This window comes from Bufo gargarizans, chromosome 4 (assembly GCF_014858855.1).
Source record: "Bufo gargarizans isolate SCDJY-AF-19 chromosome 4, ASM1485885v1, whole genome shotgun sequence".
Classification (NCBI taxonomy): domain Eukaryota; kingdom Metazoa; phylum Chordata; class Amphibia; order Anura; family Bufonidae; genus Bufo; species Bufo gargarizans.
Genome location: NC_058083.1, coordinates 457,374,561 through 457,397,494, shown reverse-complemented (window position 1 = coordinate 457,397,494; position 22,934 = coordinate 457,374,561). Strand labels below are relative to the sequence as shown.

At 43.0% G+C, this 22,934-nt stretch overlaps 1 protein-coding gene across 1 annotated transcript in view; it reads left to right on the top strand.

Annotated features, from left to right (window-relative positions):
* The window catches only part of NAPB (NSF attachment protein beta), a 41,091-nt gene extending 18,481 nt beyond the window's left edge, over positions 1-22,610 (top strand). Inside the window, exons 4-11 of the mRNA XM_044289965.1 lie at positions 6,084-6,130; positions 7,796-7,873; positions 8,361-8,416; positions 8,717-8,801; positions 12,605-12,709; positions 13,416-13,484; positions 14,771-14,821; positions 21,863-22,610. Coding sequence (XP_044145900.1) covers positions 6,084-6,130; positions 7,796-7,873; positions 8,361-8,416; positions 8,717-8,801; positions 12,605-12,709; positions 13,416-13,484; positions 14,771-14,821; positions 21,863-21,970 — 599 coding nt within the window. The 3' untranslated portion in view covers positions 21,971-22,610. The remainder of the gene's footprint in view (positions 1-6,083; positions 6,131-7,795; positions 7,874-8,360; positions 8,417-8,716; positions 8,802-12,604; positions 12,710-13,415; positions 13,485-14,770; positions 14,822-21,862) is intronic.
* The last annotated feature ends 324 nt before the right edge of the window (positions 22,611-22,934 follow it).

The following is a 22,934-nucleotide window of genomic DNA, read 5'->3' as shown; positions in this document are numbered from 1 at the left end:
CTACTTACATGGTCTCTGCTCTGCTTTTCCAGCATGTGGTGTGCAGATCCATAGAAGGTATGTAGGATCCATAATTCACACACTTCAGAGCCGATTCAAGCCAAAGGCGCATAGTGCTATGGGCAATGAGCAACATTTCTGCACCTTCCGTGCTTTCAGTAAAGGTTTAGTTCCTTTTTAATACCTGTTTCCTTAGAGTAGAAAAAAGGAGTCATGGCAGATCTTACTTTCAAGTAAACTCTCTATTGACTCCCCCATAGCTGACAATCCTGGGTATTTGGGGATGACCAAAGAGAATATGGGGTAGTGATGATCAGTGCGGTCAACCAAACTCTGGAAGTAATTTTATATCAGCATTAAAGGGGTTTTCCCATCTCAGACAATGGGGTCATATCGCTAGGATATACCCCCACTGTCTGATAGGTGCAGTTCCCAACTCTGGGACCCGCACCTACACCGAGAACGGATCCCTCAAAGTTGTGGAGGGTGCATTCGCAGCCGCCCTCCATTCATTTCTATGGGGCCGCCAAAAATGTCTGAATGCTGGCTCGGCTATTTTCATCGGCCCCATAGAAATGAATAGGAGCAGTGGCCCATCCCATTCACACTCCGGCCCCCCTCTGTTCTCTGTGTAGGTGCGGTTCCCAGAGGTGGGACCCGCATCTATAAGACAATGGGGGCATATCTTAGCGATATGCCCCCATTGTCTGAGATGGAAATAGCCTTTTAATATCCTTGTATCTTAATGGGGTATATACATCTTATACAAAGATGGCATATTGCTAGGATATTGCACTAGTCCTGAGTATAAAGGGATGCAGTGCCAGTTTTATGCCATGTCTTCTTCACTTTTACTCTACACAGCGGTGCTCCTGACCACCCGTGAGCCAGGAGCTGTAGCCCCCCCCCCGGTCACTTGAATGGAGCTTTGTTGCTGTGGTAGTTGAACTGCCTCTGTGTGGAGAAAAACAGTAAAGAAGACATGGCACTAAACCTGCACTGCGTCCCCTTTATTCTCAGGACCAATGGGGGTCCCAGAGGTCTGAGCACCAAGTGATGGCATACAATGCGTTCGGAAAGTCTTTGCTTTTGTTTTGTTGCTGCCTTGTGCGAAAAAAAATAATTCTATTTTTTCCCATTATTCTGCACGCAATTCCCCTATAATGGCAAAGTGAAAACAGAATGTCAAAAACCTTCGCCATTTCTTTAAAAAAGACTAAAATCTTGCATTGACATAAGTATTCAGGCCCTTTACTGAGTATTTAGTTGAAGTTGGCAGCAATTGCAGCCTCCAGTCTTCTTAGGTATCATGCCACAAGGTTTGCAGACCTGGATTTGGGGATTTTCTACCATTCTTCTCTGCAGAGCCTCTCAATCTCTATCACATTGGATGGGGGCCATAGGTGGACAACAATTTTCTGATCTCTGCAGAGATGTTTGAATTGGTTCAAATAAAGGCTCTGGCTGGCCCACTCAAGGATATTCATAGAGTTGTCCCTAAGTCACTTCTGTATTGTCTTGACTGTGACCCTAGGGTCATTGTCTTGTTGGGAAGTGAACCTGATTCAGAATGCTATGGACTTCATTAAATACCGTATTTTTCGCCCTATAAGACGCATCGGCCCATAAGATGCACCTAGGTTTTTGAGGAGGAAAATAAGAAAAAAAATATTTTGAACCAAAAGGTGTGCTTTTGGTGGGTTTTGAACTAATGATGGTCTGTGGATGACACTGTTATGGGGTGGGGATTTGTGGATGACACTGTTATGCAGTGGGGATCTGTGAATGCTATATATGTGTCATCCACAGTCCCCCCCCCCCCCCTCCCCCAGTGGAGTCACTGTACTCTATATTACACCGGGCCCCACTCACAGCAGTCTTTATATGTAAAGTGTAGTCATGGGAGCTTTGTTAAAGTATCGCAATCCTCTGCAGTAGTGCAGTCGTCTGTGTAGTACTCCCTATCAAACTACCGTAGCAGGCCGTCTGGCAGCATAATGTCACGCGCCTGCATCGCCCACTTTATTAATGAAGCAGGCGCGTGACTGAGTGGGTGACGTTACGAGGCCGGCCTGCCTGCTTGCCTGCTACGGTAGTTTGATAGTGAGTACTGAGGATTGCGATACTTTAACAAAGCTCCCATGACTACACTTTACATATAAAGACTGCTGTGCCGCAATTCCAACACCAGTTTGCCGGCCTCCAGCCAATCCTCCCTCCCCGCTGATACATCGCAGGCCGCGCTCTGCAGCATAGCGGCCGGCGATGTATCAGCGTCACCAGAGTAATAATGGCAGCATTCGCTTTATAAAATGCACTGCTATTTCCCCCCCCACACTCTTTTTGCATCTTATAAAGTGAAAAATACGGTATATAACTGTACTTTGCCCTATTCAGCTTTCCCTCAACCCTGACCAGTCTCCCTCTCCCAGACGCTGCAGACATCCCAACTGCATGATGCTGCCACCAGCATGCTAAACTGTAGGCATGTATTGGGCAGGTGATGAGCAGTTCCTGGTTTCCTCCAGACATGATGATTAGGAATTCGGGCCAAAAAGTTCAATCTTGGTTTCGTCATACCACATAGTCTTATTTCTGGTTTCCCTGCCATAAAGCCCAGATTGGTGGAGTGCAGCATTGATGGTTGACCTCCTGGAAGTTTCACCAATCTGCACACAAGGTCTTTGGAGCTCAGACAGAGTGACCATTGAGTTCTTGGTAACTTCTTTTACCAAGGCCCTTTTCTCCCCGATTACTTAATTTAGTTAGGTGGCCAGCTTTAGGGAGTCCTGGTTGTTCCAAACGTCTTCAATTGAAAAAATATGGAGGCCACTGTGCTCTTGAGTTTTAACAAATTTCTGCTCCACTGAAATCCCCCTCTCCAGATCTGCGCCTCTGTCTCTGAGCTCTGTAGGCCTTTCTTTCCTACTTATGGCTTAGTTTGTGCTCTGATATGCATAGTCAGATGTGAGATCTTATACAGACAGGGCTGTGTCTTTCCAGACTATGCCAAATCAACTGAATTTATCACAGGTGGGCTCCAATTAAGGTGTTGAAACATCTCAAAGATGATCAACAGAAATGGAAGGCTCCCAGAGCTAAATTAACACCTTCCCGACCAGCTCCGAACATGTACGATGCTGGCCGGGACTTTAAACATGGTGCCCGCTCGTCTAATGCCGATCGTGGACTTTTAATCCTTTAAATGCGGTGGTCAAACGTGGCCACAGCATCTGAATGTGCTAAAACACAGAAGCGCGTGCTTCTGGGTGTGCTCTGACTTCACCCAGCAAGGATTGGGGGAGCCAGATGCATTGTGCGGTAGTTGCAGGGCTCCATAGAAATACATTGTAACTCTCATACACTCAGTACTAATGCATTGGAGTGTATGAGAGAAGCAATCTGATGATTGCTTGCTATAGTTCCCTATGAGAAGTTGAGAACTATGAAATAGTGTAAAATAAAAAAAAGTTTATAAAAATAAAAATTTAAATTACCCCCTTAACCCAAAATAAAAAAATAGACATCATAGGTATTGTCTATAGGGAACGCTGTAAAAACAAAAGCCAAAACTATTGTGGAATTGCAGTTTTTTTCCAATTTCACCCCATTTGGTCCGGCTCCCCACTACATCATTTGCCATGTAAATGGAAAGGTAAAAAAGTTATCACCCCAGAAAGGCAGGGAGTAACATAGTAACATAGTTTATAACTAGGGGTCAAGTCCTGGGGAAAAAAGTGTGGGAACTCACCCAAGATCCACTGCCACCCTGAACCCCCCCCCCCCCCCTCAAATAAATAAATAAATATATATCTAGCAGAAAATTCAGTGCAACATAAAACGTAAAAAATAATGTCTGTTCAGACATACCGTAATTGGTCTCTTTCATATTATAAGCTCCCCTCATATATAATTTACTTACAGTTCTGAAGACTCAGGGGTGCTGACAGGCTTGGCCTCAGGGGTGCTGACAGGCTTGGCCAGGCAGAAGGAGTGTGGGAGACTATGAGGCCGTTTTTCTCCAAGCTGCTATGGAAAAAAAAAATTCATTACACCTCAGGTCAGACCCCCATTGTTAATCAGAACTCTGCTAATGGCCCCAATAAGATCCCCAATGTTAATAAGTCCCCAATAAGACCTCAGCTCAGACCCCAATATGAATGACCCCCAATCAGACCTCAGATAAGAGCCCCATGCCTCATAGCAGCCCCAGGTAGCCTCTCCATCCGCCTCCAGTAGCCTCTCCATCAGCCCCCAGGCCCCTCAGTCAGTGCCTCTCAATCAGCCGCCTCATAAAATAAAAACACTTACCTTCTCCTGTTCCTGGACGCCGCTGCCGCTCCTCTCCTCCTACACGATGATCCTGCTGTCGACTGTGCTATGAAGGCTGTGCACAGCGTGACGTCACAGAGCGCCTCAGCCCTCATGCCTGTGCGTAGCCCTGCACAGCCGACAGCCGAGGACCAGGAAGCCGTGAGTACAAAGCCTTCACCGCTTCTTGGTCCTTTCGCCCGGTGACCGGCGTTAAAGATGGGCAGCCCTGAAAGGAAACGGCGTTCCTGCTATGAAAAAAGTGCAAGAACACCGTTCCCGCAGGACTCTGTTTAGAAGTCTGAAAAAAGACATTTGTCCATCTAGTTTGCCCTGTTATCCTGCAAGTTGATCCAGAGAAAAACCCCTGTGAGGTAGAAGACAATTTTTCTCACTTTAGGGGACAACATTTTTTCCAGACTCCAATCAGGCAATCAGAATAACTCCGTGGATCAACGACCCCTCTCTAGTAGCTATAGCCTGTAATATTATTACACTCCAGAAATACATCCAGGCCCCTCTTGAATTCCTTTATTGTACTCACCATCACCACCTCCTCAGGCGGAGAGTTCCATAGTCTCACTGCTCTTACCGTAAAGAATCCTCTTCTATGTTTGTGTACAAACCTTCTTTCCTCCAGACGCACAGGATGTCCCCTCGTCACAGTCCTGGGGATAAATAGATGATGGGATAGATCTCTGTACTGACCCCTGATATATTTATACATAGTTATTAGATCTCCCCTCAGTCGTCAAGTGAATAACCCCAATTTTGATAATCTTTCAGGGTACTGTAGTTGCCCTATTCAAGTTATTAGTTTAGTTGCCCTCCTCTGAACCCTCTCCAGCTCTGCTGTGTCTGCCTTGTTCACAGGAGCCCAGAACTGTACACAGTACTCCATGTGTGGTCTGACTAGTGATATGTAAAGTGGCAGGACTATGTTCTCATCACGGGCATCTATGCCCCTTTTGATGCAACCTTTTATCTTATTGGCCTTGGCAGCAGCTGCCTGACACTGGTCTCTACAGCTTAGGTTGCTGTTCACAAAAATTCCTAAGTCCTTTTCCATGTCAGTGTTACCCAGTGTTTTACCATGTAGTATGTACGGGTGACTTGCATTTTTCCTTCCCATGTGCATAACCTTACATTTGTCAGTGTTAAACCTCATCTGCCACTTATCTGCCCAAGTCTCCAATCTATTTAGATCGCTCTGTAGCAGTATACTGTCCACTTCAGTGTTAATTACTTTACACAGTTTAGTGTCATCTGCAAAAATGTATGTTTTACTGTACAAGCCTTCTACAAGATCATTAAGACATATATTAAAGAGAATAGGGCCCAATACTGACCCCTGTGGTACCCCACTAGTGAAAAACTAAAAACCCTCCGGGACTGAAAGTGTCTTAGCAATGGGTCTGAATATTTGTCTATGGGGTATTGAGGGCAGAATGATGGGAGGAAAACTTGAATTTTAATTTTTATTTTATTTTAACACAAGGCCGCAACATAACAAAATGTGAAAAGCGGGAACAAATAGTCCAAAGACTTTCTGAATGCATTGTATTCTTGTGAGCTGCTATCCCTTTATAGGATGGGAATAAACCTGTATATAGAAGATCATTCGTCAGAAATGGTAAATTCTTGACCGTTATGTTATTGTGCATTCTGAATAACAGGTTTCTTTCATTTTTGGACATTTTCATTATATCTCAAGTAACTGCATTCGTTTGGTCACTTTGCTTTTCATTGTCTTTCCCAATTGCTAACATCAGAGGCCATCAACTGCTTAAATGCAGCCATCGATATTTACACAGATATGGTAAGGATTCCCATTGTACAGATCTCCCACTGCTCATATAAACATGGAGGAACATATCGCCGCATACACACTGCATTTTAACGTTTGTATTACGGTTCCAAGAAACGGACCCACTGCCGTCACAATGGTCCAGGTGTTACCTCTGTAATCCAGATGTTACCGTGCAGCTGTACCACATCTGAAACGTCCTTTATATAAGGGACTGTAACGTGCTCTGATTTTGGGGTTCCTGCGTATTTAAAGGTATTTTCTGTAGATCGCATTTGATTTGCATGATCCGTGGTTTTTACTTTGCTTTTTGGTTTATTTGTGTCTTCAGGTTTGTGTTTTACATTAAATGTCTTCACATACACGGTTCATTGCAGTGTTACTCAAAGGGACGCTCTAGAGAAAGTAGCACATTTCATACATTATAAATGCGCTAAAACAAAGTAGGACGCACTGCAGCACTACATATGGCGTTTTTTCTGTCTAAAAGGATAGCGGCAATTATAATATTGTCACCTTTATTTATAGCTGGAGCTAAAGCGACACAGGGACTAATGTGTCATTGAAGCTCTGAGAACTGGCTTGGTTTATAGCAGCACACGAGAACTTGCTCTTTGAAATCCAGTTCTCATGAGGTTTTTGTGGGTGCTGCGTACCCTGTGTGTTCATGGCATAACATGCCTTTTTCGGTTTCCTTAAAGTTTTTTTTTCAAGACTTTAATACTGATGACCCTTCCTCTGGATAGGTCATCACTATCTGATTTTTGGGGTCTGACACTCGGGTCCCCTACCCATCAGCTGTTTGAGAAGGCAGTGGCGCTCACAGTAGCACTGTGAATACATTAGAAGAAGTGAATGCAGCCGCTATACACGTACTACTGCCAGCGCCGGTGCCTTCACAAACGGCCCCTTTCCACAAAATAAAAAAAAAACAAAAAAATAAACCTAAGAATTGCCACATGCAAAAAAGCCTGTATTATTAAAATATGAAAATATTTATCCCATATGGCGCTTCACTTCCCACAAAAATGTAATAAAAAGTGCTCAAAAAGTCCTGAAATGGTAGCCATAAATGAGGAAAAAATTTGCCCTCACACAGCTCCGCAGACAAAATGATATAAAAGTTATAGGGGTCAGAATATGGCGATGAAATTGAAACCTTTTTTTTTTTTCAGTATTAAAACACAAAAAAAATATATGCAGATGTGGTATCTCCGTAATCATACTGACCTGGAGAATCAAGAACGCAAGTGAACGCTGTAAAAACAAATTGCATTTTTGTCAATTGCACCGCATTTGGAATTTTTTCCAGCTTCCCACTACATGCTATGCAGTATTAAATTGTGCCATTAGAAAGTACAACCTGTCCTGCAAAACCAAGTTCTCATACGGCTATGTGAATGGAAACATAAAAAAGTTATGGCTCTTGGAAGGCCGGGAGTGAAAAACCGAAAATGGAAAAAACGCTCCACCAGGAAGGGGTTAAATGAAATTTATATAGAAATTTGCTAGTTACACCATGCTCTATTGCATTAAATGAAATGATTGTGTGAATGTATGTTGCATAGTGTCACTTTTCTGTACGGGGTATAGTCCTACATTGTGTCTGTAGATGTATTTGTACTATGTCCGTGCTGCATATTATTATAGCAATGATTATCTACTTTTCCTATGCAGGGAAGGTTTACAATTGCTGCCAAGCATCACATTACAATTGCCGAAATATATGAAACTGAACTTGTAGATATTGAAAAGGTAAGAATATACTGTGACCTCTACCATTGTTTAGAAAGGTGGCGTCATCATCACTGAAGTGGCCATTTACTGTTGTGGATGATAACTAGAGCAGCTGATCTGCTATGGATAGTGTTTTACTATGGGAATCCACATTTCCTGGTGTAACGCTGCCCCTTTGTGGTAAATTTAGAAGTTGCTTCTCTTGATGACCCATCTCTCCAGGCAAAACCAATGCACTAGTTTTCTGCTATTGGACTGGTGATCATAGCTGCCGAGTCTTAGCAGACCCAGGTTAGCTGTGTCAGTCAAAAGCACTATCACATGGGGCTGTTTTCCAGCTCTAATGGGAACTCATGCGGATGCGAGACTATACATATTATGTATAAAATGATCGTCACGAACTAGAGACCCCATTTTATTAATTTTGAAATAACTATTGCTATGTAATAGTGAATTGAGTCATGGAATTGTGATTCTTACAATATGTTTTGTCATCTTTGTCCAGGCTGTTGCACATTATGAGCAGTCAGCAGATTACTATAAAGGTGAAGAGTCCAACAGGTACAGGTCATGGTGGGGTTTGCTGTGTTATTCTTACTTTGTATTGTTACTACCAGGTAGATAGAAAACTAACTGTCCAGCTGCGGTATAGGAGCTCTGCTAATTTGTTAGAATAACAGCCAGCAGAATTATGAATGCAGCTCTGGATAATATTACCAACTGTAACCCAGCATCGCAAATAGATTAATTGTATAAAACATATTTTTTTTTTTAAAGTTACCTTTTATGTAGAAAATATATTTATAAAAACGTACAACTCTTCAAAGGTTAATCTTTCTGTATTTTTTTTTCTCATTTCAGCTCTGCAAACAAGTGTTTGCTAAAAGTGGCCGCGTACGCTGCTCAGCTGGAACAGTATCAAAAAGCAATAGAAATTTATGAACAGGTTTGTACTGGTCTGTCATCAAAGGGGTTTTCTGAGACTTTTTAAGTGAATAGGGCTGAGCTGCGATACCAAGCACAGCTCGCTATCGAGTGGACAGCGCTGAGAGAAGGCCGCTGCGCTATTTCAAGCGTTGGTGCCTTCTCAAACAGCTGGCCTGTGGGGTCCTGGGTGTCGAACCACCACCTGATCAGATACTGATCATCAGTAGAAAAGTCTCGGAAAAACCCTTTGAACGTTAGATGTACAGATATAGCAAATGTTAACTTGAAATGCAAAATGCACAATTGCAGCAAACTTCTAGCTTGACCTTTTCCATTGCTTTTGTTGTGTTAAAGGGAATGTGTCGCCCAAAATTGTATCTGCCAGTTAAAACCAGACAGCGACACACATCCTTTTTTCTAATCTGCTTTTACTCTCTTATTACAGAATTGTTTCTTCTATTTACTGAACATAATGATGGTGGCGGCCATCTTACCTGAGCTGTTCTTAACAGCATTCAGAAAGTATTAAGAAAATAGCTTTTTTTTGGCAGCCAGGGACAGGAGGGAACAATATTGACTTACAGGGGAGAGTCTTCTCGGCATGCTCTGTGACCTGTGTAGAGGTCATTGTACAAGGAAATAATAGATAAGCTTTGACAATCATCTATTGTGAATGGTGGATACTGTCCTATGTATGCACAGAGGTGATATCATTTACAGGCAGGATTAGAGTAAGGGCTCTTTCACACAAGCGGATGCCGTGCGGGTAATCTGCTGCGTAAAAGAGAACCAAGCCCCGTTCCGGACATTAACATGACTGATAATGCTCCGTGCCTCTCTGTGATCTTTTTACTACAAAATCACAGTGAGATAAAGTTGTCATTGTGATTTTGTAGTAAAAAGATCACAGGGAGGCAAAGAGCATTATCAGTCATGTTACTGCTCCGTGTCTCTGCTGTCCGGAACGGGGTTTGGCTCTCTTTCACGCAGTGGATTCCACTCACGGGATCCGCTTGTGTGAAAGATCCCTAAGAGCTGAACAGGTAATTATAGTAAAGTGATCTCTACAGACCAAGAATCAGCGCCTATTATTAGGTTTAGCGACTAGTGAGAAAACTGCAGGATATTACGTTTTTGACATGGAAAATAAAAAATAACATCATCAAACATTTTTTAAAAATATGTTTAACATAAAACTAGGGCTGCAACGATCAGCCGATTCGTTGCTATGCAGGCGGTTTACTTTAACTTTAAAGAGGACCTTTTACCAGAATTAAACTTCTAAAGTAACTATACAGGCATGTAGTAACTATACAGGCGCCCAGGGACCCCCCCTGCACTTACTGTTATACCTGGGCGCCGCTCCGTTCTCCCGTAATTGCCTCCGGTATCTTTACAGTTAGGCTCCACCCAGGGGAACCTGCCGTCGGCTCATTCTCCCATGCTGTAGCGCTGGCCAATCACAGTGCTCAGCTCATAGCCTGAGAGAGAAAAAAGCCTGGTGAAAGGTCCTCTTTAAATCAGCGCATCTTTATTACCATACAATGATGCTCCAGTAACAGGCAGAGCGGGCGGCGGCGTAACGTCACTTGCACAGGTGTCATCATACCATAACAGTGTCATCCACAGGTTCCCTCCCCATAACGGTGTCATCCACAGGCTCCCTCCCCATAACGGTGTCATCCACAGGCTCCCTCCCCATAACGGTGTCATCCACAGGCTCCCTCCCCATAACGGTGTCATCCACAGGCTCCCTCCCCATAACGGTGTCATCCACAGGCTCCCTCCCCATAACGGTGTCATCCACAGGCTCCCTCCCCATAACGGTGTCATCCACAGGCTCCCTCCCCATAACGGTGTCATCCACAGGCTCCCTCCCCATAACGGTGTCATCCACAGGCTCCCTCCCCATAACGGTGTCATCCACAGGCTCCCTCCCCATAACGGTGTCATCCACAGGCTCCCTCCCCATAACGGTGTCATCCACAGGCTCCCTCCCCATAACGGTGTCATCCACAGGCTCCCTCCCCATAACGGTGTCAGTCACAGGTTCCCCCCCATAACGGTGTCAGCCACAGGTCCCCCCTCCCCATAACGGTGTCAGCCACAGGTCCCCCCTCCCCATAACGGTGTCAGCCACAGGTCCCCCCCCTCCCCATAACGGTATCAGCCACAGGTCCCCCCCTCCCCATAACGGTGTCAGCCACAGGTCCCCCCCTCCCCATAACGGTGTCAGCCACAGGTCCCCCCCTCCCCATAACGGTGTCAGCCACAGGTCCCCCCCTCCCCATAACGGTGTCAGCCACAGGTCCCCCCCTCCCCATAACGGTGTCAGCCACAGGTCCCCCCCCTCCCCATAACTGTGTCAGCCACAGGTCCCCCCCCTCCCCATAACGGTGTCAGCCACAGGTCCCCCCCCTCCCCATAACGGTGTCAGCCACAGGTCCCCCCCTCCCCATAACGGTGTCAGCCACAGGTCCCCCCCTCCCCATAACGGTGTCAGCCACAGGTCCCCCCCTCCCCATAACGGTGTCAGCCACAGGTCCCCCCCTCCCCATAACGGTGTCAGCCACAGGTCCCCCCCTCCCCATAACGGTGTCAGCCACAATTTGTTTTAATATGGCCTTTGAACATAATTTTTCTAGTAATATCGTATAAACACTTTTTTTTGTGTCATTTTGGTGTTTTTTCCCAATTTAATTGATGAAATTATCGACAACTAATCGATTATTCAAATAATCGTTAGCTGCAGCCCTACATAAAACATGATTTAAACAAATTTCTGATTACACATGCCCTTTAAGTGTCAAAGTTTTGACATGTGCTACATCTGCAGTTGTTAATTATAAGGGGTTTATTGCTTACAAGGTCAGTAGCCTGACATATTCTATGCAGTCAACCATTCATACAAGTAGTGATGTCACAAGTAGGGATGAGCGATCCCGAACTTTACGGGTTCGGCGTTCGGGCAGTGGAGGAATCCAGTTATGGATTCTGTTATAACGGAATGCAAAACAGAAGCCTATAAGAGGCATTCCGTTTTGATCCATCATAATAGAAGTTTATGGCCAAGCATAACGCATCTGTCTGGTTTCCGTTATGCAGGACTTTGTATTTCGTCCTGCATAACAGAAACCAGACGGAAACCATTCTGTCATAGAATTCTGTTATATTCCGTCATAACATAATCCCTAACTGGATTCCGAACCCCGAACCAGTAAAGTTTGAGTTCGCTCATCCCTAGACACAAGCAGTTGAACATGACTGATCTCAAGTATGAGGGGGTGCTTTAACTATATGTTTCACTGACTGCATGTGCAGCTCAATCTGCGGCAAGAACTGCGCCTGGGCCTTCGTCACCAATTACACTACCATATCGCTAAATTCAAGGCACCTGAGATCTAATAAAACAGTTTTCTTTATGTCATGTTAAAAGCAACATTGAAAACGCGGCCGAAACATTGCTGCAACGAGTTTGCACGGAGTACAACAGGTGGTGTATGTGACCAATGCGCACAATCACACCGCTGTGCCATAAGAGTAATGCCCCGTTCAGATAGGTTTATTGTATTTGTGCTGAACCAAACTCTCTGCACCATAAATCCATGAGGTACCTGGGATTAGAAATCACATACAATTGAAATATCGCTTTGAATTACAATCGGCATAATTATCTAGTCACAGGTCAGATCTTCACTGTAAACCTGTCCCTAAATGTCATATATTCCCTTATGGATTCAGTAATGCCTGATGACCGAGGAGCCTGCTAGTGTTTCATTTTATTGTGTTGTGTTCTCACATTTAAATTGTAATGTTTCTCAGGTCGGCACAAGCACCATGGATAATCCTCTGCTGAAGTATAGTGCAAAAGAATATTTCTTCAAAGCCGCCCTGTGCCATTTCATTGTCGATGAGCTGAATGCAAAGGTGAGCGTTGTGTATTCAATGGGGAGATCTGTCCAGAGGATTATCAGCATTATAGCATTTTATAGATTCACCAATAATGTGTGGCATGACTGGAGTCCCATGGGTGGCATACTGATTGATTGACTATGGATCTGCTTAGGTGTCATACACCCCAAATTGTTCCAATTAGTGCTCAAAAATGGCATACCGCTTCTACAGTGGTGCTACCGTAGAGCACTGCCACTTTATTCCTGCCACAGTGTGTCTATTTGTCAGACATGGCAGTACCTTTACATATACAGCAGTAACCATAGCTGGCAGCCATAATTCTGCACGGTGCACATGTAATGTGGAGTACAAGCTGCCATCGTGACCATACAGTATACAATTTGACATGAACGTACAGTCTTCTCCAAAGAGAACTTTACTTGGTCCTCATTAATACTCTGCTAGGGATCAGCAACCACCAGTGCTTTCTCTGTGGTTAAACTATAACTGCCAGCATGCACACTTGCTTGACGGTTCTTGAAATTCCCAAAGAAATGAATGGAGCATGCTGAGAGTTGCAGTTTTACCACAGCTGGGGTGTGGCAGGTTACTGACCTGTGTTCTATGTCACAAGTACATATTATGAAACCATCCGGACACGGCCCTCGTCAAATGTCGACGGGGGGCACACATGAGATTGCTTGCACTGGATTATGACTTGTCTCGTGTTGTTTTTCAGCTTGCGGTTGAGAAATATGAGGAAATGTTCCCCGCCTTTTCAGATTCAAGGGAATGTCAGCTAATAAAGGTCAGTGTGCGCAGAAGTCATCAGGGTGGTGGGGATGTGATAGTAGGATAGGAGTGGGTTGGAACATGTGATTTTGATTTAACCTCTAAGCGACCGATGAGTATACATGTATGTGATTAGTTGTTAAGAATGTATGGGGCAGGCTCAAGAACTAAGCCCGCTCTCTACATGGTGGGTATCAGTTGCACTAACTCCAATCCTAGCATTTTAACCCCTCAGATGTTCTGTTCAATTGCATCTCCCTCTGTCCTTCGATCGGCAACCCTGCCAAGTATTCATTGGGTGTTGATTGGTTGGTATGGCAGCCAGAGGCCATCTCAAGGCACCCAGGTCTGCTATCTTATGGCTCCTGTTACACCCTGCCTCTGGGTGTAGTAGAAGGCTGGTAGAATTGCTGGATGTATTGCTGTGACTAGTACGACGATTGCAGGTTCAAGTCTGCTAAGATTAATAAAAAGTCAGCTGAATAAAGTTCATTTAGACATTTAGAAACCTAAAAATTATTAAAAATAACTTTTTTCTACTTGTCATATTCAAATAAAAAAATAAACAAAATTGGCATAGCTGCATCCCAAAATGTCTGGAAAAAAAACCAAAACATTTTTATATCACTCGTGGTGAACAATGGAAAAAGAAAAAAAAGAAACCCCAAAATTGTTGTCTTTTGGTCACGCCCACCCCCCCCCCCCTCCAAAAAATAAAGTAAATTAGAATATAAAATTATCAAAAAGTCACTTGTACACAAAATAGTGTCAATAAAAACAAGCCTTCACACAGATCCACTGGAGAAGAATAAACAGGGTATGGGTGTCGGATGGCAAAGTATCTTTAGTAGTCGTAAATTATAATAAAACATATGAATTCAGTTTTGCCATAATCACGCAGACCGGCCTCATTTATCAGTCTGATGCACTGGATAATGTATACAGCATAATGTGACAGTTATCCATTATCAGTTGTAGACTAGATCCATTGTGGTTTAAAATTGCAACAGAAATCTGCAAAGTGAGACATCTGCTGCCTATGCCGAAATTTGAGCTTGAGAAAAAACTAGTGAGCCAGACCCAAGAGGTAATTTTTTATTTGGTGGTAAATTTTAGCTTCTGGCACACAGCCAGCCAGAAAATGCGCCAAATATGTGCCTCTTGATAAAGTTGGCGTGTCTTACTGCAGAGCATGTTTGACGAAGACTTGCATATAAAAACGCCACTCTTAGTAAATTTGCACCAGTGCAATAATACAAATGTGTCCTGTGTGCTTACATGTCACTATGTTTTCTCCTGCAGAAATTGCTTGACGCTCATGAAGAACAGAACAGTGATGCATACACTGAAGCTGTAAGTAACATTGATGTCTTACAGGGGTTGGCTCTTTTTTTAATAAATTGCGCCCATATGTCAGTTATACATTGTCACTTACTAATACCATATTTGATATATATTATTATATTCAGCCTAGCTTTCCTGATTTGCAAACAGCCCTGGCGAGCCGGGGGCCATATACATGGTTAAGTCACATTATTCTGACTACTTTCGACGTTGACAGTGCGTAGCTCATAAAGGAAGTCACGTCTGGTGAGCTGGCTCGTTGGGTATATAAGGTGTGTGAAAGACAGCCTGCACACATATCCCTCGCTGCTGTCATGGGTCAAATGGCGGATTTTTCAGCGTTTCAAAAAGGGATGAATATTTATTTTCTGGCCAAGGGTGGCGTTAGGAACGAGTGAATCGACTTCGGATGAAACATCCGAAGTCGATTCGCATAAAACTTCATTTAAATACTGTACGCAGCGAGCGCTCCATACAGTATTAGAATGTATTGGCTCAGATGAGCCAAACTTATTAATTTCTACTGTTAAAAACCTTTTCCCGAACTCTGGTTCGGTTCCAAGTGGTACCAATACATTCTAATACTGTACGGAGCGCTTGCTCTGTACAGTATTCAAACAAAGTTTTAATGCGAATCCGAAGTCTATTCGCTCATCCCTAGTGGCGGTATTTCTGAAACTGTGCAGTTTGAACTGTTCTTGTGCTGCTATGGTGAAAGTGTATCCTGAGTGGACAGATGGCACCTTTGTGAATGAGCTACATGGAAACGGGGGAGCACCACGTGCCATTGATTTGGAGGTGAACACCGGCTACGAAGGTGGGCATGGGCAGACCGATGTGCTATAGTGGAGCAGATCACCTCCAAAATGAACCAGGAGCTGCAATGGGGCTCTGAAGCAGATGGATTGTGTTCTCTTTATGGATTCTCCCCGATGCACCCTCCAGCAGCTGCAGGATGCACTGCCGTCAGCATGGCTCCAGATACCTGTGACAACCTACCAGTACCTTATTGAGTTACTCCCAGTCTGCTGTCTGTGCTGCACACGATGGATACTCTGGACATTATCTGTTGGTTATAATAATGAGACTCGACTCGTGTATAAGTAGCTACTACTGGATGATAAAGTGGTGCTCACATGATTTACCCACATGACCATTTTGTGTAAGTTCTCCTTACGTGTGTAGAACGATTGCTTGAAGGAGCAGGTGGGCCATAAATGAAGTCATCACATGCTTGCCACGTTTACAATTTTTTGCCAGTATGTGGCACGCTCCCACATGGATCCATAATATAGCCATACGATTAATAGTTGAAATTTAGCTCCGGTTTGGAGTGTGAATCCAAATTTCCCGCAGTGTAACCGAATTCTACGCTGATACATGACTGCAGCATACAAGCAGCCTACTTTGAGAATGAAGTGCTTGGGAGGTTCAAACCAGTCTCCCTAAAGGCGATGTACACCCTTGGGGGCAATTTTAATGCATTGTACTTATTTTGAGCTAAAAATCAATTTTTTTAAATTGGGCTTTACCAGTCATACAGTTAGAGAAATAGTTAACCCTTTGTGACAGAATGGCTTAATATTTTTATTAAAGGCCAATTGAAATTATGATTTTTAGCCAAAAATTTGTAAAATGCACTCATAAACAAAAATTGCCTCCAAAGGTGTACATGGCCTTTAAATACTTGGCAACAGTTATCTACCACTAATGCATTATTATGTTATAGTAAGGATTTTTTTCACCTATGCATTGTGGATTCAGTTTATAATGGAAGCCACAACACAGTGGTTGACATATTCCGCAGTGTTTTACAGACCTTATCACTGGCTGCCTCCAATGGGGCTCACAATCTGAGTTCCCTATCAGTATGTCTTTGGAATATGGGCGGAAACCGGAATACCCAGAGGAAACCCACACAAACACAGGGAGAACATATAAACTCCAGGCAGATGTTGTTGGACCTGAGCGCAGCAAGGCAACAGTGCTAACCACTGTCTCAACGCGCCCCCATTGACTTATTGTAGTGTCCTTTGTCGTTTCATGCCCAAAATTAAAGAGCCTCCAATGCAAATTTGACCAGATAATTTGCTGTTGACGTTTTTTCTGCATTTCAAGGAAGTGTAAATACATTTTTAGTCTATGTTTTAACTTAAACAGTAGACTTAGAACATGTGACAGGGTGGTGCATATGGAAGACTATATGGGACTGGTTTCACTGTAGAAGTGAGTTGCCAGCAGCGAGCAAGGTCTTACAAAATAGTACCCCCCAGATCCCCGACAAAGACCTCTCAGCTAAGCCAGTTTTCTCCCCTCTGTACTGATGAGGCCAGTCACCTCAAAACAGCTGTCTGGAGATGAGGTATGGGCTTGGATATAATCCTAAATTATCTCTCAAGGCCTGTTTAAAAGGTTGAATCTTGACACACACAGAGATATATATATTTGGAAAGAGAGCTAATTTGCATATCTTTTTTTTTTTTTTCCCCAGAGGAGCATTGCTTTGTCTATAATACCCCTTATACCAACTAGATGCAGTTCACAAGTAGAAATTAGCTCCCCCAGATCCCCAAAAAATCATCCTATAACAGCTGTCTGCAAATGAAGCACTGGCTTGGCTATAATCCTGAGTTATGTCTTAAGGCATGTTTAAAAGGTTGCAGCAAACAGAATGCTGCAGCACTGTGCATAGAATATATGAACTAATGCTATATTCACAATATTAAAAGAATATTAGGTACTTAGCAAATTAATTTTAAGCAAGATGATTTGTATCCATCCACCATGGCTGACCTCTGTCTGGATGTGAACCTACTCTTTACGATATCTTTCTCTTTCTCTGCACTAATTAAAAACAACCTTTGGAAAAGATAGGCTTGTGCACAACCATATTGGGTGCCTCCACACCTCCAGATTTATACTACAAAAACAAAGGAGTAAGTTAGCATGTTCTGTAAAACGAAGTCAGTGCACAGGTGTGCATCGCCATGGATGAAACTGCAAAACTAAAAGCAAATACAGTGCAGTAGCACTTTGCAAACAAGAGCTTTATTCACTGTACAAATTGACTTTAAGGTACTTAGCAAATATACACTTATCAACATTGAAATTGCAACACCAAGAAGAACAAGCCATAAGATTAACAGGTGCCGCTAAGATCTACAGATCAACACCTAGCTTGAATCTGTGGCATGTGGAAGGGGCATAAAAACCAGACTGAGAGCAGTTATTTTTATTCAAATAAAACCTCAAAAATCAGATCAAGTCAAGTGGGACAGTTGTGTGATACCTCCAGTTATCGACACTTTTCGCAAACTGAGAGGGACAGAATCCTTTAACTCAGAGACCTTGGTTTATCACTCGGGCAGATTGATACACACCTAGGCCAAGATGTCAGCACTGTTCAATGTTGCGTGTCCTGGTAGTTGGGAGAACGGCAACGAACTGGAATGACAGCAAGAGGTGCACAGAGGAGAACCTCTGCACAGACTGATAGTCTAATTAGAAGAATGGTGTGTTGTAATCCATTCTGTAATGCAAATTAAATTGGACGTCTCATCCCAAGCCTAGGGTGGCAAACTGTGTCTGCACAAACCATCATAAGGCATTTTAATGACATCGGGCTGCAAACCAGACGTCCAGTTCCACTGACCTCACACCACCGTTCTCAAAGGCTATCATGGTGCACAGCAAGATGGCAAAGGAGGCTGGAATGGAGGTCTGTCCTCTTGAGCGATAAGTCACGCTTTTGTCTTGGATGCAGTGATACCTGGAAATTTATCTGGAGACGATGTGGGCAACGCCGTAAGAGGTCTTCATAAGGGAATGTCACACTGGTCCTACTGCGAGGATTATGGTGTGGAGTAGAATCATGTACAGTAGCCGGACCCCTCTAGTCTTCATTTCAGGTACACTAACAGCTCAGTATTACATTAATCTGGTCGTGGAACCATTGATATAACCATTTCTCTAAAGTGTCACAGGAGCTGTTTTTCAACAGGATAACACCAGGCCACATGTTGCTCATGCTACTGTGAGCCGCCTGAGTGGCTTAGATGTGCTACCCTGGCCTGCAGCCTCTCCAGACTTGTCTCCCATTGAGCACATTTTGGATGTCATTGGTCGGCAATTTCAAGGATGCTTCCAGTAGCTGAACTTTGTGTGTGCCCAAGTGCATTTAGCGTGGCTGAATATCTCTCAGACATCCATTAATAACCTCATTGATAGCATGCCAAGGCTTATAACTGCCAACTTGCAGGCTGAACTGGATGGACATATGTATTTTTATAGCCTAACAAACTATGTTACTATGTTTTTTTTCTGCGACGTGCGCTCCTACTGTGAATAAATCAAGATGTTTTGAATATTTGGTTTTAATTTTTTAGCATTTGCATATTATGAACATGTCTATCGATCCTGTAATTTCCATCATTTCACTTTTCTTTCTTGTTATTGCAATTTCAATGTTGAGGAGGGTATTTTGATCAACATTATTTGTGCCCATCCACCACGGCAAGGTGACATCAAATTAATTCAGGGAGAGCAGGCTCCACATTTTGATCAAAATGTATTTTCTAGGTACTGGTACTTCATATTCACTGTACATAGTGAATATAGCATTACTTCATAAATTCTAGTGCTGTTGCCTTGTGTTTGCTTGTACTTTTGTAGTTTTAGCCATGGACTTCATTTTACAGGACATGCTGACTAAGTTTCTCTTCTGTTTAAAAAAAAAAAAGGGGTTAAAAATTGCTTTATATAGGATAGCGTCCTTCCAGTGGATGGCAAACCTTTTTTTTTTTTTTTTTTTTTGTTCGTTTTTTGACGGAGAGCAAATTTTGGGGCATATAATTGAAATTCTCGTGGTCAGATGTCAGACACCTAATGAAAATATAAAATATATATACCTGTGTGTGTGTGTGTGTAAAAAAAAAAAAAAAAAAAAAAAAAAAAAAAAAAAAATATATAAATATATATATATATATATATATATATATATATATATATATAATATATATATTTATATTTGGAAAAATGAGCGGCACTCCAAGAATAAAAGCAGCGAACCCTTTATTCACACCGGTGGTGCAACGTTTCGGCTCTAATCACGAGCCTTCCTCGCTTGAGGAAGGCTCGTGATTAGAGCCGAAACGTTGCACCACCGGTGTGAATAAAGGGTTCACTGCTTTTATTCTTGGAGTGCCGCTCATTTTTCCTAGAATATTCATCAGGGAAACCAGTCCATTCCCTTTGGGACGTGCACCCGCCTTCTCCCTCGGGAGCCAGTGCCGCCATTTTTCTTTCTATATATATTACAGACCAAAAGTTAGGACACACCTTTTCTTTCAAAGAGTTTTCTTTATTTTCATGACTATGAAAATTGTAGATTCACACTGAAGGCATTAAAACTATGAATTAACACATATGGAATTATATACATAACAAAAAAGTGTGAAACAACATGAAAATATGTCATATTCATAGGTTCTTCAAAGTAGCCACCTTTTGCTTTGATTACTGCTTTGCACACTCTTGGCATTCTCTTGATGAGCTTCAAGAGGTAGTCACCTGAAATGGTTTTCACTTCACAGGTGTGCCCTGTCAGGTTTAATAAGTGGGATTTCTTGCCTTATAAATGGGGTTGGGACCATCAGTTGCGTTGTGAAGAAGTCAGGTGGATACACAGCTGATAATCCTACTGAATAGACTGTTAGCTGCTTTCTTCTTGCCATAATACAAATTCTAAGTAAAGAAAAACAAGTGGCCATCATTACTTTAAGACATGAAGGTCAGTCAGTCCGAAAAATTGGGAAAACTTTGAAAGTGTCCCCAAGTGCAGTAACAAAAACCATCAAGCGCTACAAAGAAACTGGCTCACATGTGGACCGCCCCCCGGGAAAGGAAGACCAAGAGTCACCTCTGCTGCAGAGGATAAGTTCATCCGAGTCACCAGCCTCAGAAATCGCAGGTTAACAGCAGCTCAGATTAGAGACCAGGTCAATGCCACACAGAGTTCTAGCAGCAGACACATCTCTAGAACAACTGTTAAGAGGAGACTGTGTGAATCAGGCCTTCATGGTAGAATATCTGCTAGGAAACCACTGCTAAGGACAGACAACAAGCAGAAGAGACTTGTTTAGGCTAAAGAACACAAGGAATGGACATTAGACCAGTGGAAATCTGTGCTTTGGTCTGAGTCCAAATTTGAGATCTTTGGTTCCAACCACCGTGTCTTTGTGCGACGCAGAAAAGGTGAACAGACTGACTCTACATGCCTCGTTCCCACCGTGAAGCATGGAGAAGGTGTGATGGTGCTTTGCTGGTGACACTGTTGGGGATTCAAAATTGAAGGCATACTGAACCAGCATGGCTACCACAGCATCTTGCAGCGGCATGCTATTCCATCCGGTTTGCGTTTAGTTGGACCATCATTTATTTTTCAACAGGACAATGACCCCAAACACACCTCCAGGCTGTGTACGGGCTATTTGACCAGGAAGGAGAGTGATGGGGTGCTGCGCCAGATGACCTGGCCTCCACAGTCACCGGACCTGAACCCAATCGAGATGGTTTGGGGTGATCTGGACCGCAGAGTGACGGCAAAAGGGCCAACAAGTGCTAAGCATCTCTCGGAACTCCTTCAAGACTGTTGGAAGACCATTTCAGGTGACTACCTCTTGAAGCTCATCAAGAGAATGCCAAGAGTGTGCAAAGCAGTAATCAAAGCAAAAGGTGGCTACTTTGAAGAACCTAGAATATGACATATTTTCAGTTGTTTCACACTTTTTTGTTATGTATATAATTCCACATGTGTTAATTCATAGTTTTGATGCCTTCAGTGTGAATCTAAAATTTTCATAGTCATAAAAATAAAGAAAACTCTTTGAATGAAAAGGTGTTTCCAAACTTCTGGTCTGTACTGTGTGTGTATATGTGTATGTATATATATATATATATATATAAATTTCCTGGGAAGAATAGATTGATGATTAGTCCATTTTCTTCTCTTTGCCAATAGCAAATCTGAAATCTGTTTTTGTCAAATTTCAGGTGAAGGAATTTGATTCAATATCTCGTTTGGATCAATGGCTAACAACCATGTTACTCCGCATCAAGAAATCAATCCAAGGAGATGGCGGCGATGGCGACTTGAAATGAGGAAGGGGATTACAGTGAATACATACCTAAGTCTCTCTTTGTTCCCGTCTCTGCGGTTTCAATTTACTTTTACATTTCAGTGCCAGTCTAGTCTGTAGTACAACACAATGTAAGCGGCTGCATGTCATGGAGCACTGAAGGGATTTCATAGTAAATAAATTATTTCAAAATTAGAAGGTTGGAGAAAGCGATTAATGTATAAATCTGTATGAATAAGTGTAATTATTATTCCTTAAGAATTTACCCGTTATCTTTGCACAGTGAAAGCAGCCATTATATGAGCTATCTTATTATGGTGTCCATTGAAGTCACTTACATTTGGTCCCTAATGATTATTAGCCATGGGTTCGGAACATAACAGTATAGGAGAAGACTGATACTCTAGTATGTCGAGTCTGGTATTGGTGTAATTTTAAGAGCTTCTATGGCTTAAGGCTACTTTCACACTCGCTTTTTGGCTTTCCATTTGTGAGATCCGTCATGGGCTATCACAAGCGGGCCAAAGCGGATCAGTTTGGAATGGAAAAGGATCCACTCAGAATGCATCAGTTTGCTTCCGATCAGTCTCCATTCCGCTCTGGAGGCGGACAGCAAAACACTGGCTGCAGCGTTTTGCTGTCCGCTTGACGAAACTGAGCTCTCTGACAAAATCTGGCACAATAGAAAACGGATCAGTCTCCCATTGACTTTTAATGGAGTTCATGACTGATCCGTCTTGGCCATGTTACAGATAATACAAACTGATCAGTTCATGATGGATGCATGCGGTTGTATTATTGTAATTGATCCGTTTTTTGCAGATCCATGACGGATCTGCCCAAAACGCGAGTGTGAAAGTAGCCTTAATTTCATTTTATAAAATCTGATTGATAATGCCAGATCAGTTGGGGGTAAGGATCGGCTAATACCAAGCCGATTTATGCTTTGCTCTGCTGTCCATCCAGTATTGAGTCAGATGAGACTA